Source organism: Sus scrofa, chromosome 9 (assembly GCF_054392235.1).
Source record: "Sus scrofa isolate SSC_HxYL_T2T_F1_AM1 chromosome 9, Sscrofa_HxYL_maternal_Yorkshire_Landrace_v2.0, whole genome shotgun sequence".
Classification (NCBI taxonomy): domain Eukaryota; kingdom Metazoa; phylum Chordata; class Mammalia; order Artiodactyla; family Suidae; genus Sus; species Sus scrofa.
This window is the reverse complement of record NC_139391.1, coordinates 17,153,942-17,174,755: the sequence shown is the minus strand read 5'-3', so window position 1 is coordinate 17,174,755 and position 20,814 is coordinate 17,153,942. Positions and strand designations below refer to the sequence as shown.

Below are 20,814 nucleotides of genomic sequence, written 5' to 3'. Positions count from 1 at the left end.
GTAGCAAAAAGACAGAAAACCCCAAAAAAACAGAAAAACAACCAATCAACTGAGCCTCCAGCCCTCATGGCAGTTATAGCATGTCAACCAGGAGGCGGGGCAGCAGCATCTTATTTCTGAAGGAGCTGGGCTTTGGAGTCAGCTGGATCTGGGTTTGAATCCTGGTCCTGAGACTATTTTGTGCCTTGAGGATAACCTCTCTGTACCTCAGTTTCCGCTGCTGTAGGTTAGGGATGATCATTGTAGTGCATGTCTCATAGGGTTGTTGTGAGGGATTAAATGAGTGAATACATGTAGAAGAATACCTGGCACATAATAAACATTGAATTAAGTGTCAGCTTTTTTTTTTTTTTTTTTTTGCTCTCTTTTTGCTTTTTAGGGCCACACCTGTGGCATATGAAAGTTCCAAGGCTAGGGGTCAAATCAGAGCTACAGCTGCAGGCCTGCACCATAACCACAGCAACACCAGATACAGATCTGAGTCACTGTCCTCAACCTATGCCACAGCTCATGGCAACGCTGGATCCTTAACCCACTGAGCAAGGCCAGGGATTGAACCCACATCCTCATAGAGACTAGTCAGGTTTGTTTCCACTGAGCTACATTGGGAACTTCTAGCGTCAACTGATATTATTATTAACAGGAATAGAATATAAAATTCCTAGAACTGTGTTTGGCTACTAGTATGTCTTTTGCAATGTGTTTGCACCCCAGGCAGACTGCAGCTTTTGTTGTCAGTCTCGCGGCTGTGTTTAACTAATGGCTTCTGAGTAGGTTCCGCCTCCTGGGATGCTGGCTCTTCACATGGTGACCGGTGATGCCTGACCTGTTTGTTCCATTACTTCCCAAACAGAAAGGCTTTCTCAGAGCATAGTTGCTGGAGAGTCTTGTGCACTTTTCATCCAGCAATGTGTTTTCTATTAGAAACAGAGCAGTAACCACAGCCAGTCACCCAGAGTTTACAGTTCAGCCTTAGCCACAGGCAGCCTGCATTTTTAAAGAGACCAAACACTTCCCCCCCACCAGGGGAGTATCTAAAAAAACATTCATCAGAGCATTAAAATCATTTTTTATAGAAAGGAGAAGGGCCTTCACTTTTAGTTTGTGGCTCCCTGCATGTGGTCACCCCATATGACTTGTTTATGAACTTGACTCTGACCAAGTAACTCTTCGCCTTCTTTCCCTGAAGGTGTATAAATTGGGCCCTGCTGACCTTCTTTTAGGAGCCATTTCTCAGGTCTCTTGATTCTCTGCTTCATTTCTTTAATGTCTATCTCTTTAACGTCTGCCAAAGATGGAGAAATAAATGTGTTGCAAATGACCTAAGTACAGAAAAAGAATGCAGCCCAGTGCTGTCTTCTCTTTTCGTTGGCTTGGGAAACAGTGAGCTGTGGTCCCCGTGTGAGCCACACAGTCTTGCGTCTTCCTGCTCTCCTTGAGTCTGGCCCTGAGATTTATTTTCTTTTCACTTTTAATAGCTTTATTGAGTTTTCATCCCTGAGTTTTTAGCTGGAGTCTAAGTTTGATCCTAAACTACTGCAGTATGGTAAAAAGTTTTGGTTTTGAAGCCAGAGGGGAAGAGAAAAAGGAAATCACATTGAGTCTTGCTGTTCACCATTCAATTCATCAGATCTTTCTGAAGCGCCTACTGTGAGCCAGGCATTGTGAAAGGCGCTGTAGGGCAGTGCTTCAGCAACACGGGAGCTGGATCCAGGCTATCAGGGTTTGAATTTTCGCTCCACCGGTGAAGTAAGACCCACCTGTAAGTAGGACCTTATTAACAGCTTCTTATTTAATTTCTCCTCTGCCTCCGTATTCCCATCTGTCAGGTTAGGATGCCAGTAGTGTCCACCTCATAGGAATGTCATAAGGATTAAATGAGTTAATGATACAGAATGAGATGATGATGATGGTGGTGGTGATAATGATGACAGTGAGGATGGGGCTGGGATCAGGACTTAATCAGACACTCATTGCTCTTACGCTGCTCACAGTCATGTGCCTGGGTGCTGAGGGATGGACTTGGAAAGTGAGACAGATATAAATAATTAAGCGCAGCAAAACTTGGTGAGTATTGCTGTAAGGCAGGGGAGAGGACTCTGGGGGCATGTAGCTGGGAGGCTTCTTTTGATGGTATGTATACCTTCTGAACTTGAAGTCTGGCTGTTAGCTTTATGCCTTTGAGTGACTCTCAATTTACTCACCTGTAAGATAGGTAATGTAAAAAATACGGGAGTTCCCGTCGTGGCGCAGTGGTTAACGAATCCGACTAGGAACCATGAGGTTGCGGGTTCGATCCCTGCCCTTGCTCAGTGGGTTAACGATCTGGCGTTGCCGTGAGCTGTGGTGTAGGTTGCAGAGGCGGCTCGGATCCCGCGTTGCTGTGGCTCTGGCGTAGGCTGGTGGCTACAGCTCCGATTCAACCCCTAGCCTGGGAACCTCCATATGCCGCGGGAGCGGCCCAAGAAATAGCAACAACAACAACAACAATCAAAAAAAGACAAAAAAAAAAAAAAAATACGAGGCTCCTAGCCTTTTAAAGACAAATGGAACTTGGAATTCCTGCTATGGTGCAACAGGGTCAGTGGCATCTTGGGAACTCTGGGATGCAAATTCAATCCCCAGCCTGGCACAGTGGTTTAAAGATTCAGCATTGCTGCTGCTGCTGTGGTTTAGGTCTAGACTGTGGCTTGGATCAGATCCCTGGCCTGGGAACTCCATATGCCTCTGGTTGGCCAAAAAAGAAACAAAAAAACCCAAATGGAAATAGACATCAATTGCCAAGTATAGTGCCTGGTATATTGTGAGTTCAATGACTGCTTAGGGACCCAGATTCTGGACAGAGAAGTATATATATATAATATATATATTTATGGTCCCAGTGAACAGAGATGGAACCCCCTGAGCTGCCATCTGCACCTTGACTTGACTGTCAGTCATCTCTCCAAGGATCGTAGGAATCTGCATAGAAATCACCTTTAGGAAGTTCCCTGGTAACTCAGTGGATTAAGGATCTGGCAGTTGTCACTGCTGTGGTATGGGTTTAATCCCTGGTCCAGGAGCCTTCACATGCCATGGGCATGGGCCAAAAACAAAAGAAAACAAACAAACAAAAATGACCTTTAAATGCAAGGAATCCTTAACAGGTCTCAGTGCCTTGGGCTCTCTTGTCTTTCCACCCTGCAGCCCTCAGCTCTATGAACCCAAGACGGTAGGAGTGACACTAAGGCTGCTCTTGCCTCCAAAGCACCCTTCCCCAGCTGGGCTCGCTGATCATCCTTTTCCTCTAACTCCAAAGCCCATTGGGCTTGTTCTGCTTCCATCGTATGAAATGAGCTCTGCTGCTGGTTTGAATTGTATTCAACATAGTTTTTTTTTTTTTTTTTTTTTTTTTTTTTTTGTCTTTTTGCTTTTCTAGGGCCGTTCCCACGGCATATAGAGATTCCCAGGCTAGGGGTCTAATCAGAGCCATAGCCACCAGCCTACGCCAGAGCCATAGCAATGTGGGATCCAAGCCGCATCTGCAACCTACACCACAGCTCTCGGCAACACTTAACCCACTGAGCAAGGCCAGGGATTGAACCCGCAACCTCATGGTTCCTAGTCGGATTTGTTAACCACTGTGCCACGACGGGAACCCCTCAACGTAGTTGTTGTTTAATTTTTCTCATGTTGATCTCAATAACAGAGACTGTCTCATCTCTGTTTCCTACAGTGATTAGCACAGAGCCACAGTAGGTACTCAGTGGATGATTGTTCTTACCAGAATAGGGCTTTATGGGTACTGAGACTCTTCTGTGTAATGGGTTTTTTTTTTTTTTTTTTTTTTTTTTTGCTTTGTAGGTCTGTACCTGTGGCATATGGAAGTTGCCAGGCTAGGGGTTGAATCAGAGTTATAGCTGCTGGCCTACACCATAGCCGCAGCAACACGGATCTGAGCTGCATCTGAGACCTACACTGTAGCTCACAGCAACACCTGAGCCTTGAGCCACTGAGCGAGGCCAGGGATCAAACCGGCATCTTCATGGATCCTAGTCGGGTTCATTAGTCACTGAGCCACGAGGGAACTCCTAGCTGTTTTTTTTAATCTTCACAACAGTCCTCTGGAGTAGACAGAGCAGGTAGTATTCCTTTTAGCACAGTTGAGAAACTAAGGCCTACATTTACTTAGTTAATCGGCCTGTTAATTGATTATTTAATTCTGTAGAGTAGATACTAAGTGTAACTCTGTCCCACAGGCTAGGAAAATAGAGCTGGAAGACATTATCCCTTCCTTCAAGGAGGGGGCAGACATTTGAACAAATAATTGCATGAAGTTTTAGGACAGAGGAATGGGGTTTGTTTGGAGAAGATCAGCAAAAAGTTCAGAAAGATGATGCGATGCTTTCATTAGTCCTTAAAGGCTTAGCTCCACGATGCAGAAAAGGGGGGACAGGGGGCATCCCATACCAAGGAAATGCCCTGTATACAGCCCATGGGAATGAAAAGACTGGCACTTTGGGAGCCACTGCAGCATCAGCAGGAGGTGTATAGCAATGGGGTGGGAGTAGGAGGGAAGGGGGCAGTAACTCCCACGGCTCAGACCCCCAGACCCCCAGGACTTGCCGGAGACCGAAGACTTCTTCCCCAGCTCCTTGCCTTCGTTTAGTCTCCCGGTCTCTAGCCCTTCTTCGCAGAGGCGCACCCAGGCGTTGGATGCGCTGCCCTTCGCTCTGCTTTCTTGCACTTCCAGCTTCTCTGCACGTCAATTTATAACGAAAACATCTTACGATGCTAAAACATCTTACCACGTGAGCGACGTGTGACCTGACTGCTTGGAAGAATAAAGGTTACTGGGGGAAAGGACATCTGTGTCATTTGCGCTCTGTGGCATGAGGCGACAAGAAGGAGTAAAGTCCGTCTGTGACCAAACACCTGTGTTCCTCTCTGGCTGGCAGGGTCACTGGAGGGACGCGTTAAATTGCTCCTCAAATGAGTCAGACTCCCTGTTCCCGAGGAGACGGGCTTGAGCTCTGTAGGCAGGTCTGACTGGGCCCATCTCACTCGTGCCTGTGTTTGCCTTGCAGCTGTGTAAATGAGTATGGAAGATTATGATTTCCTATTTAAAATTGTTTTAATCGGCAATGCTGGTGTGGGGAAGACGTGCCTAGTCCGACGATTTACTCAGGTAAGAGCTCCGAGGTCTGGGGTCGGGTTTCTCTGGCCTGCAGGGTTGGGGGATCCTAATAGGATGGGTGAGTGGTACCCATGCCAGCCCCTTGGCTGCCAGTCCTTCATGTGCCCTTTGCAAGTGCTCCAGCTCTACAGCTTAGACTAGAGGGTTGGATTTTTTTGGACATTCAAATTTTTTCATTTTATTTGGAATCTCAGCAACGATGAACATGATCCTTCCTTTCTCTGTGGAATACCCTCTGCTCTTTTCTTTCCTTCTCTTTCTTTATTGAAGCACATGGTTCCAGGCATTCAACAATTTTTAAAGGTTATACTCCATTTAGAGTTATCATAAAGTATTGGCTGTATTCCCTAAGTTGTATAATATATCTGCGCAGCTTATTGATTTTATACGTAATAGTTTGTGTAGACTAGAATTCTTAAACCATCCCCAGGGAGCAAGGCTCAGTGGGTGACCACCAGCCCTCCATGCCTCTCGTGGCTTCCTTTAGTGAAAGGGGTGAGAGGTTTTACTTTCAGTCTGAAGTGTCAAAAATGGCTTATTAGATTAAAAAAGATAGATTACTCATTAATAATCATCCAAAGGTAGAAACAAATGAATCTGGACTTTCAACCTAAATGTTCACTTTTAAAAAAACTCACTTTGTTGTTGAATGCCTAAGGTTTCTTAAAAAGAAGTTGTAAAGGCACTGTCACATAATTTGGAGATGAATAATTTCTCCAGTTACTGTATAATCTGCCTAACCTTTTTCTTATCTTGAAGTCAAGTTGTGTTTGTATAAGAAATAATCATTGGAAGTTCCTGTCGTGGCTGAGTGGTACCGAACCTGACTAGTATCCATGAGGGTGCTGGTTTGATATCTGGCCTCACTAGGTTAAGGATCCGGTGTTGCCATGAGCTGTGGTATAGGTCGCAGATGTGGCTTGGATCCACTAGGTACCATGAAGTCGTGGGTTCGATCCCTGGCCTTGCTCAGTGGGTTGAAGATCTGGCGTTGCTGTGAGCTGTGCTGTAGGTTGCAGAGGTGGCTCGGATCCCGAGTTGCTGTGGCTGTGGCGTAAGCTGGTGGCTACAGCTCTGATTGGACCCCTAGCCTGGGAACCTCCATATGCCGCAGGAGCGGCCCAAGAAATGGCAAAAAGACAAAATAAAATAAAATAAAATAAAAATAAATAAAAATAAATTTAAAAATCAAGTACAAATTGAACCACTCAAGCACCCTGCTGATGCCCTCTCAATTCCTCCCAGAAAACTGACTAAATCACTTTGATTTAGAACCAAATATGCTGATTTTTCTAATCTATTAAACGGCAAGGACTATTTGAACTAAATTAAGTGTTCCTTCTGGGTTGAGTCCTTATTGTATGTTCTAAGTACAAGTTCCCTTTGGGCTGCTCTTTTGAGAATTACTGCCAGAGATTATATACCTGATTTTTATACAGAAATGGGTGGGAAATCATTCTGAGTTGACCTTCTTTTGTGTTTTCCCAGAAAATTATGAATGGCCTTTTCAGGATTACCATGCATGCATCTTGCATGGCAAGTGCTGGTTGGAAAAGTTGAGAATAACTTTTCTGTCTAAGCCAAAGTGTAGCCTGGTGCCAGGGAAAGAACACTGGCTAGTGAGTGGAGACAAGGGCGTTCGTCCGAGCTCTGCCCTGACTCACCCCGTGAGCCTGGGGAGGTTCGCCCCTGTGCCGAGCCTCCCTGCCACCTGCCAGGGGCCTGTGATCTCCAAGACCCCCTCCCGCTCTGATAGTCTGGCTCTGTGGAAAACTGGAGAGGCATGTTGGGTAACACAAACAGCTTGAGGGCCGAGTCACCTTTGGAAATGTCAAGGTTTTTCCCTTGACAATGAGAGCAGAATAGAAGTCATGTTTTGTCAAAGCCATGGCCTGGTGAAATAAAAAGTAACAAGCTAACAGGATTCTGAGCTCAGTCAACCGCCATGGTGTAATACTGGAAACCCCAGCTGGTTTTACTTCCACCTAACGTTAGTAATCTTTTCTGCTTTGAGCAGGAGGACAAGACTACAGAGGTGGAAAGAAGTTTTCAGTCCCTTTATCAAAAGTTCTCTTGACTTTGTCTTATTACTGAAATTCCCTTACAGATTTTTCAGCCTACTCCTCTCATTTTACAGGTGAAAACCTCAGGTCCGGAAAAATGAGATGACCTATTAGCATCTCATATCATGTTAGTGGCAAGGCTAGGATTAGAACCCAGGTTTTCTGGTTTACAGCCCATCATTTTTATCTAACCTCTGAGACCATAGAAATCTGGCTTTTCTTTTTCTTTTTCTGTTTTTTGCTTTTTTAGGGCTGCACCCGAAGCATATGGAGGTTCCCAGGCTAGGGGTTGAATCCAAGCTACTGCTTTTGGTGCATGCAATAGCCATAGCATTGTAGGATCCAAGCCTCGACTGCAACTTACACCACAGCTCATGGCAATGCCAAATCCTTAAACCACTGAGCGAGGCCAGGGATCAAACCTGAATCCTCACAGAGACAACATTGGGTTCTTAACCCTCTAGGTCACAACAGGAACTTTGGGGTTTTCTTTTTAAAAGCATAATTGTTGTCTTTAGGGGTAAAAATTCTTCTATTTTTATTTTTTGCTTTTTTAGGGCTGCACCTTCGGCTTATGGAAGTTCTCAGGCTAAGGGTCCCATCATAGCTGTAGCCGCCGGCCTCCTATACTACAGCCACAGCAATGCGGGATCCGAGCTGCGTCTGCGACCTACACCACAGCTCGTGGCAATGCCCGATCCTTAACCCACTGAATGAGGCCAGGAATCATACCTGCATCCCCATGGATCCTAGTCAGGTTCGTTAACCCCTGAGCCATGACGGGAACTCCCAAATTCCTCAGTTTCTAAACACTGATTTTTTTTAACCAATGAACATACCACCCATTATTTTTCTTTTCTGTCTGCTTTTTACCTCTCCCAGTCTCTCATCTTCCCCCAAAGTTCATATTTCATACACAAGACTATGTTTTGTGTTGTTATTTAGTGGATAGTTAAAATGAATTGGATTCAGCTGTTTAATGAGGCATGGGGAATTGGGGAACAAAATGATGGTGAAGGCATTGGGACGAATTTGTTTTATTTTTTGGCATTTGTTACACTGCTAAACAGCTGGAGCTGTAAACTTGAAACTTGGCAGCCTTATGTTTGAGCCAAATCAAAATAGAAGAAAATTGATTCAATATTTGTAAGTAAAGTTATGAATGTTTATATTTACATCTTTTGCTGACATGCAATGGAACATTTTCTTTTGATGTTCAGGCTTTTAAGTTCATACTTTAAAGAACTCTCTTGTTAGGGAATGGGCTTAATTAGAGATGCCCCAGTCTTAGCTCCCAGAGCTAATAAAGTCTATTTTACTTTAATTTCTAGAGGTTCTGGAATATGAATGTGAAAAGGAAAGAGAAACTAGGTGAAGGGTTCTTTTTTTTTTTTTTTTTTTTCTTTTTAAGGCCACACCCATGGCACTTGGAAGTTTTCAGGCTAGGGGTTGAATCGGAGCTGCAGCTGCTGCCCTACCGCATGGCCACAGCAATGATCCAAGCCACATCTTCCACCTACACCACAGCTTACAGCAACGCTGGATCCTTAACCCACTGAGCGAGGCCAGGGATCGAACCCTAGTCCTCATGGATGCTAGTCAGATTCGTCACCACTGAGTGGTAACAATGGGTACTCCCCGAAGGGTTCTTTCTTTCTTTCTTTCTTTTTTTTTTGTCTTTTTGCCTTTTCTAGGGCCACTTCCCATGGCATATGGAGGTTCCCAGGCCAGGCATCTAATTGGAGCTATAGCCACTGGCCTGCAACCTACACCACAGCTCACGGCAACGCCAGGTCTCCAACCCACTGAGCAAGGTCTGGGATTGAACCTGCAACCTCATGGTCCCTAGTTGGATTTGTTAACCACTGCGCCACAATGGGAACTCCCTAAAGGGTTCTTTCTTGATAGAATTCCTTCCCACCTCCAACTCCCTCTCTAAGCTTATAGGAAATACTATGTAACAGTAAATTACATTGTACATGTAGTTCTACTAAGATCATACCTTTCTAGTTCAGCTTCCAGTTTGATGTAAAGTTTTGCTTTGAAATACTTAAGTCAGACTGGAGAGAGAGAGTCGAGTTTGCCTGAGGTCTCCCAGAGATCCTAAGGCTGCTGCCTCCTTGTTTGGTGCTATTTCTATTACACTGTCTCCCTGGATGACTTTATTTTCTTTAGTTATCTTCCCAGGGTCATTGGCCTTGATTTCATGTGGTTATATCTGTATGGTACATTGCAGTGGGGGAAATGATTATCACTGTCAGGGCAGAGGAAAATTCAGAATTTCACTGTCTCCTTCCTATTTCTTATGTTGAATTCTTGCTTGTTTTTGCTTTTTTTTTTTGTCTTTTTTGCCATTTCTTGGGCCGCTCCCGGGGCATATGGAGGTTCCCAGGCTAGGGGTTGAATCGGAGCTGTAGCCACTGGCCTACGCCAGAGCCACAGCAACGCGGGATCCGAGCCACATCTGCAACCTACACCACAGCTCACAGCAACGCCGGATCCTTACTTAACCCACTGAGCAAGGCCAGGGATCAAACCCACAACCTCATGGTTCCCAGTCGGATTCGTTAACCACTGCGCCATGACGGGAATTCCTTTTTTTTTTTTTTTTTTTGCTTGTTTTTTCTTATTGGTTGTTTACCCTTGGCTATCCATGTCCTAGACTAATCAGCCAGTCCTCACCCTCCTTGATCTTACCTTTCAGAGCACCTGTTCCTTTTGCGTCCACCCTAACCATCCAACCTCATCTCTGTGGCTCCATGTTTCTCAGTCTCATCCTTGTTATCTGATTTTTCTGTTTCATTCTTTGAAATCAGGGCCCCAACCCTGTCCCAGTTCTCTCCTGTTATCCTCTCTGTCTGCCTTTTCCTCTTCCTTCTTTCAGCATTTCTCTCTCCTCTATTCACCCCCCTCCCCCCTCCCCTCAAAACATACACACAAAGTTAAATTCAATAGCACTTCTCTGACACTAACCAGAGATCTCTCTTCTACCAGTTAACTCAGCCAAAGGAAGGGATTGGTGATGATAGTGATAGAAGGTGGAGGTGGAGGGGTGGAGAATTTCATTTAATTGAAAGCTTTGCTTATTGTTATTTTCCATTATTTCTGCTTTAGGGTCTTTTCCCCCCAGGACAAGGCGCCACGATTGGAGTTGATTTTATGATTAAGACAGTGGAAATTAATGGTGAAAAAGTAAAGGTAAGATGCTAAGTGTTCAATAAGACTTTCATTGTACTTGAGTTCCTGCTGTGGTGCAACAGGATTGGCGGTATCTTGGGAGCACTGGGACACAAGTTCTATACCTAGCCTGGCACAGTGGGTTAAAAGATCCAGCATTGCCACAGCTGTGGCTTAGGTCATGACTGTGGCTCAGATCTGATCCCTAGTCTGGGAATTCCATATGCCTCAGGGCAGCCAAAAAAAAAAAAAAAAACCAACCCCAAAAAACTTCCATTGTACTATGTTAGAGGCAGCCGTGTTTTCATAACATTATTAAATCACCTAATGGAAACCCACATTGAAAATAACATACTTAGCCATGGCAGCTTGTTTCCAGAGTCCCTCTCTTCCTTTTATGGGGGCAGAAAGGTGTTGTGGGTGATGTATTTACAGATTGGAAGACAGAGGGAGAAGAGCTAAGGTAAGCTTGTCCTGTCCCCTATCATGTCAGACGTGATATAAGACAAAGATGAAATGTTTTTTGGGGATCTCCTGAGTTGGGCCAGTAAGCAGAGGTACTTCTTAATAGCCGCATCATGAAAGAGCTTACTGATTCCCATATTCATTATGGGTCATTCTGTCACATGAATCATTTATTTGAATTACTCTGTCTCCCACCTTTCCCCTACCCCAGTAAGGGAGAAATACTAAGTGAGGGGTCCAGGAGGGATCCATGATGTCCTTCCTCCCCTTTGTGGCCTTTTGGATGGTTTGGAGCTATGGTGTGTTCAGTAACAGAAGGGAGGCAATGTTTTCAAGTGCCTAATATGTGTCCGTCCCCCTGCTATTGGCTTTACATTTAGCTGAATCTTTACTGTAAACCCTGTGAGGTCAGTGGTAACTTATCTTCATTTTATAGTTTTCAGAGAGATGCAGTAACTTATTTATCCATGGCTACACAGTTAACAAGGGAGGTAGGCAGGATCTGAACCAGTTTCATGTGGACCAGTGCACTCCACTGCCCCCCGCCCCCAGGGTCTGCCCTGCTGTGAGAGCAAGAAGGGCATAAGGCATAATAAGCCCATCACCTTGGAGCAAGGAAAGAGGAAGGTGATGGACAGAAATGTGCAGTACAATTAAATTACTTGGAAGAAGGGTAGAGATACTGATCTTTGGCGCTGTGCTCTGCCTGCCCCTCAGTTAGTGAAATTCCACTGTCAGTTCTTTCAGAGCTGGGTCCCATGGAAAGAAGGGATGACCCTGTCATCAGGGGTGCAATGAGAACAGAGTTCCAGCCAGATCCCCAAATCAGCATCCCGAGGTTGAGTCCATGTCACTTGCATCCTTCTCCCATGGGTACCTGCACTCCTGCCTTTGGATGCTTCAGAAATGGCAGAGAAGCTCCAGGATGCTCTTACAGCATTTCACAGACGCACACAGATGTGTTTAAGATGAGGCTTCTGAGAGGACAGAAGCTTTCCCAGTGTCTCAAAGGAATTCCTTACTGCAGACACATCTACACCAAATACAATAGTGATGGAGGACTGGGGGCTCTGGAAGACAAAAGCAGGGTGTGAAATCCACACACATGCCAGCTGAAAAGCTCAGAAAAATAGTGCATTGGGATGGAGAGAAGGAGCTGGGGTGTGGGGAAAGGAGGGAGCCAAGAGTGGCACTCAAGGGACGGTGGCAGGAAGAGCCTCCTATAATTCTCTCTTGTTCCAGCCGAGAGAGGGGGTTGCCATCCCAAGGAGCTGAGTTAAGATAACTTCTGTTTCAGGCATTTTATCTCCACATGCTAGTGCTTCTCATTTATATGCACATATACATATGAGTTCATTCCTTTGATTAGAAACTTTTGTACCTACTATGTACCCTATGCCCTGGGATTAAATAGCAGTGAATAAGATTAGCCCCATTGTTAAAGAACAAGCTTATTTTTCTTTCCTGAATCCCCAGGTCTAGGTATTACATTTATTCCACTGTCTGTGAACCACAGCCTCATTTTGAAGTACTTACTACATTCAGCTAAAATCCATCTTTTTTCCTTCTTCTTCGTTTGTGGCCACCCCACAGCATGTTGAGTTCCCAGGCCAGGGATCAGATCCGAGCTGCAGTTGTGGCAATGCTGGATCCTTAACCCACTGTGCTGGGCCAGGGATAAACCTGTGAACCAGCGCTCTAGAGATGCCGCTAATCCCATTGCGCCACAGTGGGAACTCCTAAAACCCACCTTTACCATTGACTCCACCACAAGACCACTGGCTCCCCAAGAACAAGGTTTATGTCTCACTCATCTTTGTATCACAGCACAGTTCCCGTTCCTGTCATCACGTTAGGCCTCTGGACCTTCATCTGTAAGAAGTGAGAGTTTACTGATCTCCCAAATCCAGTCCTAATGAATTTACCTGTGATCCTTTCTCGCCATATATGTAGAATCAAGATCCCAAATGACCGTCTTCAACCACATTAATCCAAGGGTCTCGTTAACACTTGGACATGTGAGGAAGGCAGTCCACGCTTCACTTAAGGAAATGGTTGTTTTCTTATTGTTGGTGTTCTTTAATATTTAGCTCTTCTGGTGAGAGTTAAGTATCTTCTTGCTGAGAGTTTTCAGGCTTTCTCAGGGCCCCATAGAGTCAATGGGAAGAGAATCCAAGAGTGGTTTGTGCAGGATCAGCCACCTAGTGAGGACCAGAACCCCAGTTTCTCTCCTGACTTCTCATCATCCTCCCTTAGTCTCCCCTACAAATCCCGTTCTTTCTAAGGTGGCTCCCAGGATCAAAGGCAGCTCATCAGAGGTATTAGAGTGATTCTCGTAGCTGGAGTTCCTGTTGTGGCTCAGTGGTAACGAACCCGGCTGGTATCCATAAGGATGCAGGTTTGATCCCTGGCCCTGCTCAGTGGGTTAAGGATCTGGCTTGGCCATGAGCTGTGGTCTAGGTTGCAGACCTGGCTCAAATCTGACATTGCTGTGGCTGTGGCTGTGGCATAGGCTGGCAGCTGTAACTCTGATTTGACCCCTAGCCTGGGAACTTCCATGTGCCGCAGGTGTGGCCCAAAAAAACCCCGAAAGATTCTCGTAGTTATTAAGGCTTAGTGCCAGGTCAGTAGAGGCAAAGCTGAGGAAGAGGCTCTTCTCTTAAAGTAGTCTGCATTATGACGATGACCTTGGGTAGAAAATATACTTGAAACGTATATAGAATTTTCTCCTGTCCATTGATTTTTTTTAGCCTATCATAAATTAATGAGTAATAAGCAGATCTTTAAGCTCAGTCTACAACATTTTAACTTTAGGAGATTAATTATAATAGAAATAGATTTCCTGGATTTTCCTCTCATCAGGTATATATTGCATAGCTAGGAAAGCCTTGAAAATGTGCACATGTATTTGCTCTTTCAACCATTTGTTTCATCAAACCATCTTATGGTAGAGTAGATGCTTTGTGCCAGGCACTGTGTGAGGTAAAGCATCTTTGCTCCTGAGTTAATTACTGTCAACTTGCTCCAACATTTTATCTGGGAGGCCTTTTTTAATAGTCTACTATCATTTAAGCAAAATGAATCAATCCTTCCTTTGTGATTCTACCAGCCTTTGTTGAGTCAGTTAGCCATCATTCAGATGTGTCCACCACGAACCATGGGCTGTTTTAGGAAGGCACTGAGGGTATGAGGTTAAATAAGAGGCAGCCCTTCCCCTCAAAGAACTCAGTCTAACAAGGGGCACCCTAGTAAGCCAGTGATTGTTGTATGTTATTGCAGCAGTGGGGCAATGGAGGTATAAGTGTTGGTGCAGAGAAGAATGGACAATGGCACAGCCCCGTGCTGGAGGTGACAGTGATTAGAAAGCCCAGGGTTGTGGTATTGAGAACATAAATTGATGGACATAAGACCGACACCAGGAGACACTTCTCCTGCTGGCCCCATAGAGGACCTCATGTTTTACTATGGTTAGTCCTCTCTGTACTATGAGCTCTTTGAGATCAGGGATCATGCTTTATTTATCTTTGTGTCCTCCCTATGCTTAGCGCAGTGTTCTGCATCCATTACTGATCTATCTATGCTGAAAAAGAGCAAATGAAGTGCAGAGAGAATAGTGAGACCAAGTTGAATAGGAAAGGCAAAGGAATATGGATCTCCTCAAGAATGAACTATGAGGCTAACAAGAGGTGGCCCCCACCCCTTGAGAAAGCAGCCTACATCTTGGCCAAGACATATAATTGCAATTCTAGAAGATATTTCAGTGGTTTTACTTCTCAAAGCTGTTCTCAAGATGGGCCAGTCATGAGAACATACCGATTTCTAATGATTGGCCGTATTAAATTCAATCACAAGTGTTTTTTGCATCTCAGTGTGGCATTAAAATAACAGTCTTTTGTCCTAAGGCACATGCGGGCATAGAGGAACCATATCTCTAGGTTTGAGGCTGAGAAGAGAAATAGCTTTTGTCCTGGAAAAAAGCTGTAACATCTGTATGGTCGCCTTCAGCCTCCACAGGCTTTTCATGTACATCATCAAAGGGCAGCTGCACCCTCAAATCAAAGGAGAGCCTGTGTGCCTCCGATTGGTGGCAGGGACCACCGGTCACTCATCGGTCTCCTCAGCTAAGCTGGTATGGACAGAGGGTGACACTGACTGCCTCATCCTCCTCAGATGCAGATGGACATTAAATCAGTCTCCGGCAGCAGAGCAGCATGGCATATGGACCGAGTCCTCTGCTGGGAGTCGGGGAGGCCTGGCATCTGAGTCCCAGCCTTGCGACTAACCTGTTAATGAAAGGGAGGCATACACTTGCCTTACGGTTGTTGTAAGGATCAAATGAGACCATGAATAAATATTTGAACATTGACTATTTGATAGATGCTGCATCTGGTGGAGGGAATAACTGCCAGTAAAATGGACCCCACCTTCCCCCCTCATGAAGCTTTCAGTCTAGTGAGGAAGGTGGTTATTGAACAAGTTATTACAAATAAGCGATTCAAGTGCGTGTCAGGTGCTGTGAGGGAGAGATGATAGGGGAGCTGCGGGGGATGGGGAACCTGGCCTAATCGGAAGGTTCTAGAAGGTTTTCCCTGAGGAAATGATGTTCTGTTAATGGGGGTGAAGGCATCCTGTGCCATGTGCAGTTGATGCAGTTACAAGGGAAGATCACCGTGGATGTTACTTCTCAAGGCCTCGGGTTTGTTCTGCACTCAGAAGGTCTCTCTGGGGAGCAGTTCTCCTTCAGAAGTCTGCTCTGCCCAGGGAAATTCAGGTTGAAGCGAGAAGTGTTTTGCCTTCTTTGTTATTAGAACCATCAGTTTTAGGTCTGGTAAATGACTTTGGCAGGTTTGCATATTATTAGTCTCTTTATAAAGAAGCCACTGAAGCCCAAAGAGATTAAGTGACTTGGCCAAGGTCACAGAGCTTACAAGTGGTAGAGGAAATTATTTTCTTTGTCTGCCATGGTGTTGTTCCTGTTTTCATTAACAAAAGTGATACTTTAATATATTCATTTGAATTTTGATTTTTTTTAATTTTAATTTTTTGGCTGCACTTGTGCCATGTGGGATTTTCTGGGCCAGAGATTGAATCTGTACTACAGCAGCCACCTGCATCACAGCTTAGGCAACACTGGATCCTTAACCTACTATGCTGGGCCAGAGGTCTAACCTGTGCTGCTGCAGAGACAACACCAGATACTTAACCTACTGTGCCACATCAGTGGCTCGTAATTTCACCTGTTAAATAAAGTTATTAAATGAACTAAATGCCTTTTTTTTTTTTTTTTTTGCTTTTTTAGGGCTGCACCTGAGGCATATGGAGGTTCCCAGGCTAGGGGTTGAATTGGAGCTACATCTGCCGGCCTACGCCACAGGCACAGCAAGGCAGGATCAAAGCCACATCTACGACCTACACCACAGCTCACAACAATGCCAGATCCTTAACCCACTTATCGAGGCCAGGGATTGAACCTGAAACTTCATGGTTCCTAGTCAGATTCGGTTCCACTGTGCCACACCAGGAACTCCCTAAATGCCTTTTTAAAAAAGGAATAAAGGGGAAACTCTGAATGATTTATCAGAGTGAGAAAACAAAAAAAATAAAGCAAGTCCCTCTAATCAGAAACATCTGACAAATTTGTTTTCTTTTAATTATAGGTGCCTTTTTCTTTCTTTCTTTTTTTTTTTTTTTTTTTTTTGCCACAGCCCTGGCATGTGGAAATTCCCAAGCCAGGGAATGAATCTAAGTTGCAACCGTGACCTGTGCCATAGCTGCAGCAACCCCAGACCCTTAACTCACTGAGCTAGGCCAGTGATTGAGCCTCTGCTGCTGCAGAGACAACGCTGGATCCTTAACCCACTGCACCACAGCAGGAGCTCCGGGTGCCTTTTTCTTAGGGCAGAAAATAAAATTATTTTATTTTACGAAATTAATTGCATGAAGGTGTTTCTGTGTCTCAACAAAAGCAAGACCATTGCTTGCTTTCTTTTCTGCCTCTACAACCTGATGCTTCTCTTAATGCCTTTTCAGCTTCAGATCTGGGACACAGCAGGTCAAGAGAGATTTCGGTCTATCACCCAGAGCTATTACCGAAGCGCCAATGCCTTGATCCTCACCTATGACATAACCTGTGAGGAATCCTTCCGTTGCCTTCCTGAGTGGCTGCGGGAGATAGAACAGTATGCTAGCAACAAGGTCATCACTGTGCTAGTTGGTAAGTAAAGACAAACCCGGAGGGAAATCGATTTATGAGCATCAGAGAATTTATAATCACAAGGCTTGTGCCTCGGTACCTTCCAAGAGTATAGTCAACAGCTCTATAATCCATGCAGTCATGAATTCATTCAGTTCTTCTGAATGCAATTGAAGAGAAAATGAAATAGATTCTATTCCATGGTGATGGTTTAGAAAAGTAAAATAGAAAATATTGCTGATTGATTTTCCTATTAGTACAGACTCTAGGAAAGAAGGTGGACTGCAAGACATTTAAAAAAATATGACTACAAGATCATGGAAATTGGTCTAGAATTAAAATATATCTAAGTTAATACAGAATTCATTAGTGAAGCAATTATTTTTTTGCCTAGAAAATGGACTTTGGTTAGTTTTTCCCTTCTTACATTTATACTAATTCAAAAAATTCTAATTTTCAGAAAGAATCCACTAAGGGAAATTCTGCAGTTTCATCTTGTAAGAGAGTAGAACCTCTATTTAGTATGGGGAAAAAGCGGAAAATGACCCACAGTTTTCTGCTTTTTCTGTGGTAACAAATAAACCCATTAAAAATGGAATTGCAGTGAAATGGACCAGATTATTAAAAATCTTCTAGTGGTGATGGAAAAAAATGTTAATAAGATATGGTTGTTAAATTTTTTCTCCTAAGAAGGAACATTACTGTGTATTCTAGAAGGACCTGAATTTTGGAAATCCGCTTAAAGAACCTCAGAAACATTAAATTACAAATCATAGTTAATGGTAAACTAAACAAACAACACTTTAGAAAAAGCATTATCGCTAGCATATATGTACCAGGAATCATATTAGGAACATTAGGTGTTGTGAGCTCATATTTATTGTTGAGGAAAGCAAGGCTCCCCAGACAGGTGAGGTTCTTTGCCCAGGGTCACACAGCATGTACGATTGACTCCAAACCCTGTGTTTGTCCAACTGTGATGTACTGGCTTGTAACAAATTGCTGGATTCTTCCTTCAGGCAGCTGGCTTAAGTATCTGACTCTCTGTGAGAGAGAGTGCTCCAGGCTCTGTCCTAAAACCCCTCCTGCACACAGGAGAACCTTTACCGTGAAGAGCTTGAAAGTCCTCCACTCTGGACTTGGGCTTTGCTCTCTGTTCCACGGAAAGCCCTCGAAAACTTGAGTCAGAGCACTGCTACTTGGGATTCTGTCTAGGGAAGTGAAATGAGGATATGAGGGGATGTAATTGGCTCAGTATGAAAGTGGCCCTGACTTTCTTTTTTTTTTTTTTTTTTAGCTTTTTGTTACGGAAAATTTTAAACGTAAGCAAAATAGAGAAAACAGTCTAATGAATCCCCACATACACATCTCTCAGCTTTGAAAATTATCAACTCATAGCAAGTCTTATTTTGCTTGTTCCCTATCAGTTGTCTGCCCTCCCGTTCACATTACTGTGAAGCAAATTTCAGATGGCATATTGACTCAATTTACATTATTTCATTGTGTATCTTTCTTTTTTTTTGGCTGTGTCCATGGCATGTGGAAGTTCCCAGGCCAGGGATCAAACTCATGCCACAGCAGTGACCTGAGCCACTGCAGTGACAAGGCCGTATCCTTAACCCACTGTGCACCAAGGCAACTCCCAGTGTGTGTCTCTAAAAGATAATTTTTTTAAAAAAAGAGAACCTAACCACAATGTCATTTTCACACCTAAAAAAATATTAATTTCTTAATAGCATCAAAAATTTAGGCAATGTTCAAATTTCCTTGATCAACTTTTATGTGAAAAAAATATATTTGAAGATCCAAAGAGGATCCACGTGTTATAATTAATTTTATACCTTTTAATTCTCCTTTTAGCTATTAAGTTTCCCCTCCATTTTTGCTCCCTGGGAATTTGTTAAACCATTTGTTTATCCTATGGAGTTTTCAAGTTTGAATTTTGTTATTTCACCCCTGTGGTATCATTTGATATGTTGCTCTATCACCTGTATTTCTCACAGGTTTGTGGGTAAATTTAGAGCCTGGTCAGATTCAGGGTTTTGTTTGTTTGTTTGTTTGTTTTTCATTTTAGCAAGTACACTTCATAGTTGGTATTCAGAGATAAAGTTCTCATAGGATATTCAAGAAAAATGCTTGATTCTTTCGTTTATCGCTTTTCAAAGTATTGTGTTGGTTCCTTAGTCTTCCAAAAGTAACTCTTGACGTTTTATTTACATTTCAAATATTGTTACAGATTTTGACATATTTGATATATTTTAGTCCCTTGCAATTATTTTTTTTTTTTTTTTTTGTCTTTTGTCTTTTTTTTGTTGTTGTTGTTATTGTTGCTATTTCTTGGGCCGCTTCCCCGGCATATGGAGGTTCCCAGGCTAGGGGTTGAATCGGAGCTGTAGCCACCAGCCTACGCCAGAGCCACAGCAACGCGGGATCCGAGCCGCGTCTGCAACCTACACCACAGCTCACGGCAACGCCGGATCGTTAACCCACTGAGCAAGGGCAGGGATCGAACCCGCAACCTCATGGTTCCTAGTCGGATTCGTTAACCACTGCGCCACGACGGGAACTCCACCTTGCAATTATTATTATTGATGCCCCAGGCGTTCGAACTTTGACACTGGCAGCTTCCTCATATGGGCTCCTGGGTCCTTTTGACATAACCCAGGAATCTTCGATCCTTTTCTTGCTTTCTGGTATGAGTGTTCCAGGCACACCTGATGCATTTCCTGCTCCAGACCTGGAAAAGACACTCTTTCTTTTCAATGAGAAGTTGTATTTAGAGGCTACAAGGTGATAGGAATCATCTTTACTGGGTGATCGGTAATGGCATTTAGGCTCTTCAGTGGACAGAGCTAGTGGGTGTGTGGGTGTGTGTGTGTGTGTGTGTGTGTGTGTGTGTGTGTGTGTGGAGTCCTGTAGCACCCACAGGGGGTTACCTTATTAGGCTCTGTTAAACATTTTGACTCACAAGGCTACCATTGGCCACAGGGCATCACAGTCACTTAGAAGGATACAGGACAGGAAACACACCAGGTCAGCATCATGCTTCCTCTTCAGTGGAAGCAGCCCTCATAGTGGTCCTCAGACCTGTCCAGGACCTCCCGGGACAGTTCCGGTCTGAGGAAAAAAGGCTCACTTCAGGCAGGTGCAGAATCTGTCTTGGCTGGAAGCCTCAATGCCCCCATAGAAGCCAGTCTTTCTTGTAACAACCCAGTAGGCCTAACTTTCAGGGTCTCCTCAAATGAAGAATCACCAACCTCAGGGAAGCCCAAAGTTAAGGCTCTCTTGTTAGATATTTATAATTCTACCTGGGATTCCCAGGCCAGTTGGAAGTGATCAATCAAGGGTCACTTTTACCGTGAACAACATTGCTGTGTGACACAGTTGACATATCACCTTTGTCAGATTTCCAGACTAGAAGGAGACAGTTTTTTTTTAAAGATAAAATAACACCATGAATGATTCTCACTGATACTTCCGTTTGTAATTCATGACTACAGAAATTTCACTCAACCTCATTAATCTTATAACTGGATTTCCTTTCTCCTGTGCCAGAATTCCCTACCCCAGTGCCGTGGCATAATTACTGATTTGCCTTCTCCCCTGTAATATGTGTAGCAGCCCCAGAATAATAATGTCAGCACCGCCACCTGCAAGATGATTACGGCAACAGTTCAGGACTTTTTCCTTCAATTCTCTTTGTCCTTGGGATATATGCCACTGGGGATGCCTGGCTAAAT

General features: G+C 44.1%; 1 protein-coding gene across 5 annotated transcripts in view; it reads left to right on the top strand.

The window, feature by feature from the left end:
• Positions 1 to 20,814, top strand: part of RAB30 (RAB30, member RAS oncogene family) — a 103,116-nt gene that overhangs the window by 72,498 nt on the left and 9,804 nt on the right. For 3 of the 5 annotated variants that reach the window (XM_021062576.2, XM_084975503.1, XM_084975504.1), the window contains exons 2-4: positions 5,067 to 5,167; positions 10,354 to 10,437; positions 16,912 to 17,095. In XM_021062576.2, coding sequence (XP_020918235.1) covers positions 5,075 to 5,167; positions 10,354 to 10,437; positions 16,912 to 17,095 — 361 coding nt within the window. In that variant the 5' untranslated portion in view covers positions 5,067 to 5,074. Of the gene's footprint in view, positions 1 to 1,630; positions 1,763 to 5,066; positions 5,168 to 8,701; positions 8,861 to 10,353; positions 10,438 to 16,911; positions 17,096 to 20,814 lie in introns of those variants that run through there. The other 2 variants (XM_021062575.2, XM_084975505.1) reach the window with 2 other exon arrangements.